The 12,027-nt window shown below is 41.5% G+C and overlaps 1 protein-coding gene across 4 annotated transcripts in view; it reads right to left on the reverse strand.

The window, feature by feature from the left end:
* The window catches only part of ctbp2a (C-terminal binding protein 2a), a 48,748-nt gene that overhangs the window by 24,501 nt on the left and 12,220 nt on the right, over positions 1 to 12,027 (reverse strand). For 2 of the 4 annotated variants that reach the window (XM_088420753.1, XM_088420755.1), the window contains exon 2: positions 8,153 to 8,287. In XM_088420753.1, the coding sequence (XP_088276879.1) occupies positions 8,153 to 8,210 (58 nt within the window). In that variant the 5' untranslated portion in view covers positions 8,211 to 8,287. Of the gene's footprint in view, positions 1 to 2,140; positions 4,695 to 8,152; positions 8,288 to 12,027 lie in introns of those variants that run through there. The other 2 variants (XM_088420751.1, XM_088420752.1) reach the window with 2 other exon arrangements.

The following is a 12,027-nucleotide window of genomic DNA, read 5'->3' on the forward strand; positions in this document are numbered from 1 at the left end:
GCAAAATTTGCATTTTCATCAAGTGGTCCCCTCCTATTGACCTGTATGCATTTCTTTATAGTATATAATGTATTGCAACATTCCTTCTGGGGAAAAAATTGTTTGTTAAACCTTAGAGGTTCTACTGATTGTGTAAAAATAACCCTAGACGAGACAAAACAAGTCTATGATGATAATAATATAGCTGGACCGCAATTATTGCAGCTGTTATTGCTGCGGTCATTACTGCTATTGTTATTCATTTTAATACAATTATTATTTCTCTCATAATTACTTTTTTCTTTCATGATCTGCGGAACGTTTGCTGAATTCTGATCTCGGTGTTTATGTCTGCTTTTGGTAATTCTTCTCCAAGACATCCTTGCAAAAGAGATGTAAATCTCAATGGATCATTTCCTGGTTAAATAAAGGTTAAAAAAAAAAAATAATAATAATCATACAATCACCAACTAAACAAGACTTTAACAGAATGCAAATGGCTCCAAAAACAACAACGCTAACGTAGAACAACTCTTCCATAAACCCACTAACACAAAAGAGCAAACAAAATACATCTCCCAAACAGCGCTAATTCGAAAGTATGCATGTGACATTCTGTGCGAATGACACCAGCATTTCATTGAAAAAGAGGCCCAAAGGGTCTCTTAATACCCTCTCTCTTTTACACTTCATAATCACAAAGACAATAAAATCTGCTTAATTAAGAAATGGCTTGCAGTGCCTCAGTGTCAGCCTGCTGGCTGTGTACAGAGTCTGACAGAAGAGGACAGAATGACAGTATTTGTGGATTAGTGCAACAGTGGAAACGAAGGATCTAAAAGGATTAAAGCTCCCCTCTGTCTTGTCACTATGGCGTGCAGAGAGAAAATGACACAGTCACACATCGGCCATCAGCGCTGTAATTTGATTTTATCGGCGCAGTGGTGCTGCGAGACCAAGTCGTTATCATTCAGGATGAAAAGACGCTCTGATGTTGCCGCCCAAATATGCAAACGCTGATGTTAATATTAAATTTGATCGATAAGAGCGAGAACTAGACACACCCAATATTACTATATCGGATGCATGTCAATGTGCACTGGGCCGCACGACTGTAGGTAGGTTGTTTAGCCCGTAGCCTTAATGCCTTTCCCCGGCTACTCTGAAGCACCCTCATTATCATAATGGAATAAGACATGCATGTTTACAACAGCATGAGCTTGGGGGGGGACTTGTGCATTTAACAGTGATCAGCCATTGTGCAATGGCCTCATTGCTAGAACAGACTATGGTTGTAAAAAAAAAAAAAAAAAGAATGTCTGTACTGCTCTGTTTGCTTCAGTTATTGACAATGTTACACACTAATGAGAGTGAAATGAGAAATAAATCCTTGCTAGGAGACTGCGGCGAACGATAGCGGACCATAACAAATGCAAATTAACAAACCAATGCCTCAAAGTAGCAATGAATTAAAGATATTGCCCAACATACTGCACACGTGAATGAAGAAGGTTCTACAAAGCAAATGAAATTCTGACAAATGTGCCTATTGCCAAATTAGCCAGACACGCAGAAAAATAGACCAGGGCAGTGATTCTCAAATGGGGGCACCAGTACCCCTCTGGGTATGAGAAGCACAAGGAGTATGAGCTTTTTTTTTTTCCTTAACAATTCCTACAAGTACCAGCAAATCTAATTTAATGTTTCTTTTTTTTAAAATGTTGTAACAGGAACGGTCTCCTTTTCTTTTCTAATTAAGAGCAAATTAACTGGAACATGAAACACCTTAAGCTAAATTATATTACAGTGACTCCTTAGCAAATTTTTGCATGGATTTTTTTATTTTTATTTATAGGGTTGCGCATTGTCATTAGCAAGGCAATTTTCAAGCAGACGAGTCAGAAATAAAAGACAGAGTTACATGATATAGCTACTGCAGTTGCTGAATAAAATATTCCTCTATAAATGTGGTTCCAAAGTTGAATAAAATCAGACACAGATGTCACTGCACTCTGTTTTAAGTCTCAACATCTAAAATGATTCGTGCTGGGTTAGGAGGTACTTGTCTGCAAAAAAATATTTAATAGAACCACTGGGGAGAGGGAAAAGAATCAAGACAAATAACAGCTTAAGTTGAAAAACAGTAGAAAAAACAAATTACTTGTGTCTGGAGATGCCATAGTGGATACGATGACTGGTGGACCAGTGCGGCGACTTAGCTTCTGGTTAGCAACCACAGTGCCTTGACCTTGACTGGGGCCTCCGACAGGAACCAGGGCATTGTCAGCTGCTGGTCCTCCACCCTTACGTACCAACTGGGGAATGGGATGTGGGCTAGGCATGGGTGACAAGGGCAACAGGCTCCGGTCCCTCTTCATTAGCTCCATGGGTACCGTGTAATTGGTAGAATATGCTTTAGGTACCTGCTGTTGCGGTTGAGGTAAAGCTGGCATGGAGACAGGCATCTGCTGGGGCATGCCTGGCATGGGGTGAATGGAACCGGCTATAGCTGGCATTGAGCCAGTCATCTGTTGTGACATGATTTGCATACCCTGCATGGGCAACCCCTGCATGGCCATCCCCGATGAATATGCAGACATAGGTCTTGACTGAACGGGCATCATGGCACCTACATACGGCCCCGGGGAACGAGGTGGTTGGCCCGGGTAACCCCCAGAGGCTTCCAGGAGTTGCTGGGAGGGGGCACTACTGGGCCTTCTGCCTACTACCTCCCCCATCCTTGGCGAGATGGTGTGCATGGCCCCGGGTGTCTGCGGGGGAATCAGGTGAGGGTCGACGTTCAAAGCCTGTGGAGGATGTAGAGGTTGGTGCTGCTGTTGGTGATAGACCTCTGAGCGATGGCTAAAACTATTAGAACGCCCTCGCATGGGTGTCTGAGGTTGAGAGGGAGCCGGGGGTGCTTCGGTGGGCCGCTTGCAGTTGTGGACCACACGAGAAAGTACCCGCGCCTGCCCAAGGTTGGGTGCCACTGTGCGGACGTCATTGTCCTCCATGACGGCCAGCATGCTCGTGGAGTCGAATCCCTGCTGGATGAGCGAGGAGATGGTGCTCTCGGAAATGCCTTCATTTCGCAACAAGGCAAGAAACTCTGGATCGGCTGTCCTCTTGGGATCCACGGGTAAAGGTGTCGGTGCCGCCGGAGGTGCGGGGGCAGGAAGGGAGAGGGGAGGTTGAGCAGTTGGAGGGGCCGGAGTTGGCGCTGCCTGAACAGGGGCAATTGGGACGACTGTGGTGGTCTGCAAAGGGGCGGGTGAAGCAGGAGGAAGTGGAGCTGCCATAGGAAGTTTTGGGTCGGTGATGGGTGTGGTGTTGGGAGGGGGCAAGGACTGTTGCAGTTGCTGTTGCAGCTGCTCCTGCTGAAGCTGTTGCTGCTGGAGTTGTTGCTGCTGCAGTTGTTGCTGCTGTATTTGTTGCTGCTGGAGTTGTTGCTGTTGAAGTTGCTGCTGTTGAAGTTGCTGCTGTTGAAGTTGCTGCTGCTGCAGTTGCTGCTGCTGCAGTTGCTGCTGCTGTAATTGCTGTTGTTGCTGGATTGTATAGGGCGAAGCTGTCTCCTGCCTCATTACTATACCTTGACTGGAAGGGTCCACCACTAAGCAAGTGGCAGCCTGCTGTTGGGGGTCCAACGGGCGACCATTAACATCGGTATAGACAGCTTGACTAGCCAGAGGTGGAGGGTCGTTTGCATACCGAGGAGATGCATGTTCCAAGCCGTAGTGGGCAGGGGACGTATCCCGAGACGGTCTGCGCTGACTGTCGGGTATCATCTTGGTAACACTAGTTTCCCTGTAAGCTCGATTCAGGTCGTGAGTTGGAGTAGTCGGAGGAGGAGGTAAATTTGACGGCGGGGCTTGTGGTCCTCCTCTGCCGCCGTGAGCTTGATCCCACCCAACACGAGCTGCTGGTGCCAAGCCAAAATGAGAACCTGACCTACTGAGCGGATGCGGGTGAGGCGGTGGAGCCTGGTGCTCAGGCCGGTAAAAGCCTTCGGGCGCACGAGGAGTCATAGCCGGATCTTGCGGGTAGTAATCTTGATGTGGAATGGATCCTCTGTGAGCCATGGCCGCTCGTTCGTAGTGGTTGAGCTCTGGCACGGAACCCTTCCTCAGAGACCCTGGGTATACCTGTCCGTAGTCTTGGTAGGAATACGGATCTCGCTTCAAATCCAGGTCAGGAGGACGCACCCCCGCGGGAGGCTCGTACCACCCTCCTCCCCCCTCTCCGTATGACAGCGAGCTCCGCCGGCCAGCTACTCTTGCCTGCTGCTCGTAGACACTCTCAGCTCTGTCCCACTGACCCTCATTCCCCCCTAAAGTGTCCCAACTGTGGGAGCGACCGAGACTTAACTGTTTGTTGGTGACAAGCATTTGAGAAGAAGTGTCACACAAAAGCAAATTATTCCACTAGTAGCTGTTCTGTAGCCGTAGTAGCACCGAAAGGTGTAACAAATAGAGGTAGTTAAGAAAAAAAAAGACGAGGCAGAGTTCTGCGGTTGCACCTGATATCCGGTTGTAATAATGTATATCCGTGCTATCAGGTGGCTCCCCTTCCAGCTGATAGTCCTTGAATAATTAATCTCCGGTTATGCTGGCTTGGAAAGAGGACACCGTACATAAACACAACACGGACCACACAAACACTCTACACAACCTATGCAAGACTACGCTGAGACAGGGTGCATGATTGAGCCACCAAATGTCGATTTTAAAAAAAAAGAAAAAAAGAAAAGGAGTGGCTAGGCTGGGTTAGATGTAGGGATGGGCTTGTACTAATCCAATAGGATTTATCTCTCCCTTCTTTGGTACATTTTACTCGCCCCGCCGATTGCTACCAGGGATTACAACCAAATAAAGCCTGTTTAATTCCACTTCGCAGTGACGTCACGTAAACCATAAACGACTGTACGTAGCGACGACGACGGCAATTCATGGGGACAATGATCCAGAGTCCACCCCCCCCCCCGAGACCCATCATCGCCCACCTGTGAAGTGTCACCTACCTGACGGTGATGATGTCCCGCTGGTTTTAGCCGTCCGTTTTCCTAGCAGAGGGAGGGCTCTCACTCGCCGTGTTATTGAATGAAATACGGTTCCCTCCACTAAGTCCCATGCGCTGTCAGTAAATGTCAAATCCACTCTGATTGGACACTAATCCTCCAGGGCCTCATGCTAGCTGCAGAGCCACCACGCAACTGCTGCCCGTCCGGTCCGGAATCAACCTCAGTGTCTCTGTAGCTCATGTTCACTGCCCTACTAAGAGGTATTTAGAGCTTCCCTATGCATAAGAAATGGGTTCAAATGGTTGCTCAAAATGACATAAGGACTGCCTAGACTCATATTCCGTGAGCATTAATGCTCGTTTATAGGTCACAACACACATTTGCATATTCTAAACATGCTGTAAATTGTATATTGTTCATCCATTGCGCTTAGTCGCACAATAATCTGCAAACAAAACTAAAACACAGGCAGTGCAGTGTGAGGGGGCAGAGCGCTTCTGTGTTCTAGCCGCTAATCCAAAGCACCAATAACCTTTGGCTTTGAAAAAATAAATAAATAAAAAATAACGTTACATTTGAAACGTGTAAAGCGCTTTTGCCCACGATACTGCAATACTTGTCTTATGATTTTGTGGATGATGTATTCTTTTCTTATCACTATTCTGAAAATAATGATTACATACGAATGTTAAATCTTACCTCAAGCGGGCTAAAAGCTGACACCTTTTTCACCCTATTTATTGATTGATATAAACATGGTGGCGGGAAGAAGAATCAGTAAGAATCAGTTAAAAAAAAAAAATAAAGATCTTACACTGATTTAATTGAGCAGACAAGGTTGTGTGTATGTCCATGGACTCTGTTTCGGCCAATGAATAGTAGCGCTCGATTTAATCAATAGAATTTATCTTAAAACATTGCTTTCAGTTAGAAAATCTTCAATATCTCCTTATTGTTCGAGCTGAGCATGAAGCCTCGGCCTTGGCATGCTGCGCAGAAAGGAACGAGAACAACCCGCTGACTTAAAATGAATACAGCGCTGCAGGAGAAATAAATACAAGTGTCTCCTACGCTGCCACGAAACAAAAGCCTGCTCCGAATGTTAAATACTCATTTGACTTATCGAGCAGTGAGGGGCAGGAGTCATCAAATGGAAATGGGATTACAGTTACTAGTGTTGACTGCGGAAAATAATGCTGTCAGATGGATTGCAATACGCACTTTACAAACATTAAGTGCAATTTTGCCTTGTATGCGAGTCCTATGGTACAGTAATTATCTTTGAGAGCATCTCTATAGTAAAGAGGATATATAAGAAAATGGCTGACTGAATCTGGTGACTATAAATATATATATATATATATATATATATATATATATATATATATATATATATATATATATATATATATATATATATATTGTACACAAGGAAAAGCTACAGAAGCTCATGAGGGCGAAAAGCAAAGTAACGAGTGGAAAATATAATTTTGTATTGTTTTTAACGTTATCTGTCACCTGAAATCAAATTAATCTATTTAAAAAAATGGCAAGATTTATAATGTGACAAGAAGCTTGCGTTTTTCTTTTCAAATTAAGAGCAAATTAATTACTACCGATTACTAAAACAGATATTAAACCAAATATCTTCTAAAAAATATACACCTTGAGATATAGTATAGAATATATAATAAAAAAATAAACAAACCAAAGACAACAATGGCACAGCACTCTGGTTTTACTAATGACCATTGAATAAATGTCTAAAGATATCACTAAAAATATAGCTCCAAAGGTTAATAAATCACAGATGACACATATGGCACATCACTGTTTTGAGTCTCTTTTTTCCCCCCCAAAAAACACTTTTGGACAGTTAAAGGCATACTTGGCTGAAAATAATATTTCACAGTGGGGGAATAATTAAAAAAAAAAGAGAGAGAGAGAACCACTGAAACAAATGATATTGTAAAAGCCAATGGAAAGAAAACAAATGGTTGAATGAAGTGTAATTACTTTCTGTAGTAGTTGTGCCTTTGAGGGATGTAGCCTACAGAATGATGTCAGGACTAGGGCGCATATCGTCCATAATTGGTATGAAGATAAACGTTGAGAAAAATGATTGATTATATTTTAATAACTGTCTGTGTGTGTGTGTGTGTATGTTTTTTTTTAATAACCCATACACCCACTCCCAGAAATGCCTCATCCTCTACGGACGCCTATTCTCTGCTTTTGAGGATATACGATTCAACCTCTATTTTACAATATCCACCTTTTTTAATCCTTATGATTTTTTTTAATTATAAAAATATTTTTTCCTCTTGCAAAATTCTTCTAAAACGGACGGTTATATTCACAAGTTGAATAAATGGTCCACATGCACTCTATGATGATCTACAGTAATTGTGCCCTCTGCTGGTTGCTGCCTCCTATAGTGAACTCCAATATTTCTTTCAGTATGACATAATAACAGCAACATTACCCAAAAATCATTTTCAAATCTTCACTTATTAACATGACAACTGATCAAATCTATTCTATAACTGCCCAGCCACAGATTGAACTACATTGAAACCTTCTGTATCATTCAGTTTTGTAATAATAAACACGCTCAACCAGCCCGTTAGCTCTGCACAAGTGTAACGGTAGGCAATGGTAAGATCTGGTGTGCCAAAATGCATGCTGGGAAAACAGATGGAGCGGACATAAGGAAGGAGGAGGGAAGTGATGCCCACGACAGGTGTTTGCCACGTTTCCCTTACTGCCGCCCGACTCTTCCTGGCATCTTATCAAAGGCACAACAGACAGAACACTTGTACGACACTCTGACTGTAATCGAGGTAAATAAAATATTTACTTGACTTCAATATGTATCGCTATGAAACGATTGCGGGATTGACAAGGTTATCATCAAAATGTATGCAGTGGTATAAAACTGACCAGATTTGTGCAGCCCTAATATATATATATATATATATATATATATATATATATATATATATATATATATATATATATATATATCAGTGATGTCCGATTGGAATAAATACCCTGCATAATACCATCATTTATGATTAGAGAAATTATATATGGAAGCGCACATTTAAAATTTGAATTTGAAATTAAGGAAGAGTGTAAAAATGTTCAATTTACCTTCACAAATTTTGTCGAGTCGCTGGCGTTTCACTTTGTGTTTGTCCGTCAGAGCCATGCTTGCAAAGTCTCTCGCTCTTCTGCAGCGTCACATCCGAAGTCGTCCAATCCTCAATTTATTGGCTTTGTAAAATTCTGCAAAGAAAGAGTAAAAACATCAACAAAAGTGGGACACTTGATTGCAAACAGTTATTTTCTTCATTGATTTATCTGTGGATTATGATTTTTTTGATGAATTGATTTTTTGTTTAAAAAAACGTTTGAATTTCTTTTTTTTTATCTGATTGTTTTTTTATCATTTTGTCAATGTGAAAACATTTTTTTATGATGTGATTGCTGGTAACTCATATTTATTATTATTTAATAGTTACTATAGCACACCATTCGGGATTAACCCACCGGTTGTGTTGTGGGTCAAACCGACCCCTTTGAAAGTCAAAGTAAATGATGAATTTAGTTTTTCAATACAATGCTTCTGCTTGGCTTATGTAAAATAAAAATATGCATTTAAAATAACATTTTTAAACATTTTATTGAATAATGTCACTTTTTTTTTTAAATTATCAAGCAAAACCTGGGTCAAAATGACCCAAGAATATCGAATATTTTTGCTGTTTGCGCGTGTGTGTGTTTGTGTGGGTGGGGGGTGGAGTGGAGGGGGGGGGGGGGGGGGGTCGTCAACGGAATCACACACCAAAACACTTCAGAAGCACACCAACCCAGGTCAAATCGACCCAGGATGTTATTACTATTCCAGAGAAACAAACGTAACACACGAGTATAAATTAAGTATTGCCTTTCTTACATTGCGTCATATTGACCCAGAGAAATTATTGCTATAGTTGAGAAATGTACATAAATCACTGGTAAAAACAAAATATTGGATTTGTATTTCATGCATTTTTGACAAGTCGGGGTGACTAAATACGCCTGGGGTCAAAGTAACCCGGGGACATTACTGCTGTTCCTTGCAATCAGACATAACGGGAGGGTTAATTAAAAATGAATGTAGCAACATCTAGAGCCAAATGCCACATATTGAGTGGAAAGCCTAAGGAAAAAGAGGAAAAACAAAACGCAAGTGTGAGCAGTGTGAGTGAGTAAACGAGGCATTTTCCTTATAATTTACGTTCAATGAGCGATGCGCCTCTAAAGAGCAATCTCCTAATTGGTTCCTGCTGAGGCCTGCGGGAGTTGGTGATGTCTTGCGGGGGGGCGCAGGCAGATGCAGAGGAAAAACCTCCACGCACACACACAAACAAGAGGGAATATGGGTCAGTTAGTCAGCAGATAGGATGTGGTTGCATCAGCAGAATGGAGACATATAAAGGAAGCGAGTGAATAACAGCAGGGTGAGTCGAGTGTCGTTCATCTTCCTCCTGCGTGTTTTTTCTCCGCGACTCATTTCCTGGAGGCTGTACTCTGGCTCGCTACGGCGCTAGCATGACATCTTTAACCGCCATTATAATTGAAATGTTTAGTGATGAGGCACACCCAAGCAAAACGGTGGGATGGCCAAGGAATTTGATGTGGACAATTACTAGAGGTGGGCACCCGTCGGACCGAATGACGGGAATGGTTAAAAAAAAAAAAAAAACGGCAAATTAAAAATGTTGAAATTGCAATTTTCATTGGTCATTGTCATCGTCTGCCTCTTTTTGCGTACTGAAATATAATTCAAGTGACTTGCATCACTATCTGCTATGTTGCTGCATCTTTATAGTACAAACGGCCTGCAGTCAATGTGACAATCGTCACTCTACAGAACCATCAAGGAGTGGAGAAATATGATTGGTTGAGGGAACAAACTGGGTTGGTTCAATTCGCTACTTGTCATTTGCAGCTATAACACAGCTCATTTTACCGGTGATTTATTTGTAGTTGCTCCCTTTCTTAGTCTTGGTTTCAGATTTCTCGCTGATAAGAGCATTCTGGGAATGCAGAACAAATTTGTATTCTTTCACTGATTGGCTCTTGGCCAGGAAATGCAAGATAGAAGTTTTTTAAGATAAAAGTTTTTTAATTCCCTAATTAAAGACGTTTTTTTTTAGTAAATGCATCTTCAGCAATACTTTGTTTTACTTGAAGTGTACTTGGAGTGTATATGACAGATAAAATTCAGACAAATTTGGACAAAATCATCCTGAGGCGTGATTGGGAGCGTGAATGGTAGTTTGTCTCTGTGTGCCCTGCGATTGGCAGGTTGGTTAACGATTGTTTTAACTGTCTATTTGTGTTTCTGGAAGGAAAAACAGACTCACAGAATTGAATACAGATTAACGCAGGGCAAATAATCTAAAACTCTTCATTCCAGGCATCAGAGGGCCAAAACTTTGTCAATATAGTATTGGCTTGAGGCGGTCTATACCTACTTTAAAACAAAAAAGATGAGTACCTCCAAATACAGTCCGAAATTTAGCGTGTAATGCCAGGATCCCAAAAGTGGGTGTGGCACCCAAACCTTTAAGGGCCGGAAGTCAAAATCTTTTTGACCTCTAACTTTGGATTCTTTTATTTGACGTCACAAGGTACTATTAGAATATGAATCGGGCAAATTAAAGAAGTCCAATACAAATAAAAAACTAGCTCATTAGGAATTTAACTTATTTTTATTGCCTAATACCCAGCAAGCTTTGAAACCACACAAACAAGAAAAAAGAAAATAAGGTTTGAACATGAAGCGGCGAATCAACAATGACCTTAATATGATCAATCCCACCATCAACAAACAAGCTTAATATCCCCTCATGTCCCTTCCTCGGACTTTGCGGGCTTCCCAGACTTCTCTTCCCATCAACTGGAAATGGACAGACACTGCAGCAAATTTAACTGCTGACTCGGGCGAGTGCACATTTTACAATAATGCGTAAGTCACCGACAAAACGCATAATGGCGACATTATCGCACGCTGCAGACAAACTCATCGAGTCCGGCGGCCCTCCTTCTCCCCGTACGGCTTTTTACTTATAATGAACCCCGGCAAAGTCCGGCCATTAAAATCTCAACTGGAATAATTGGCAATTTACTTTCTCCGAAGCATCGTTTAATAACACGGACTGGCGAAGCCTTACGACGCGGCGCTATTTATTTGGGATTAAATAAAAGGCAGTATGAAGATTGCAATATTTTAGAACGTGGAGCTACGGTGTTGTTTGGCTTCAAGGAACTGGTGCATTTGCATGATTTGGCAATATGTGACGACCCAATTAGCATATGGAATTCGATTGAGGCTCGATGCCAAGACAACCCTGATTTTCCTGTGTTGTCATGAGTGTGCAGAGAGAAACAAGCCATATCGCCGCAATCTGTCCGTTTCAAAATAGAACGACAATAATAGCGCTGTCAAGTGATTTAAATATTTTCAGATGATCGCAAAATGTTCCATAAGTGATGACATTTTCATCAAAAATTTGAGCTTCCTTGAGTAATATGCAAACGTATCTCAGCCCTAAATATATCCAAATAAAACGCAGATGCAAATGGAAATTTTATTCGCTGTCAAGTTAAATGAAATAAATATAAGATATCTAAATAATGTCAAAATAAATATAAACATTACCCTGCCAATCAGAATGTAAAATGTATGGTAACATCAAAATAACTATATGTACTGTAGATATACAGTCATTAATAATTACATTAGCGCCGCAACGATTCACTGATTAGCAATTTAATTGATAGCCATCTTTGACAATCGATTATTTTCATTTAAAATTGTCCAAATCCTCAGAAGTTTAGAATCTGACGAGTAAATATTCTTCTTTTTTTTAGTCTTACATGTAAGCAGAAACATATTTGTGTTAAATCAATGACGCCCATTGAATTTGACATTTTTTGTAATGTTTGTAAAAAAAAAATGTACCGTAGCTACCAAC

The sequence above is a fragment of the Hippichthys cyanospilos genome, chromosome 8 (genome assembly GCF_059441005.1).
Source record: "Hippichthys cyanospilos isolate Australia breed blue-spotted pipefish chromosome 8, RoL_Hcya_1.0, whole genome shotgun sequence".
Taxonomy (NCBI): domain Eukaryota; kingdom Metazoa; phylum Chordata; class Actinopteri; order Syngnathiformes; family Syngnathidae; genus Hippichthys; species Hippichthys cyanospilos.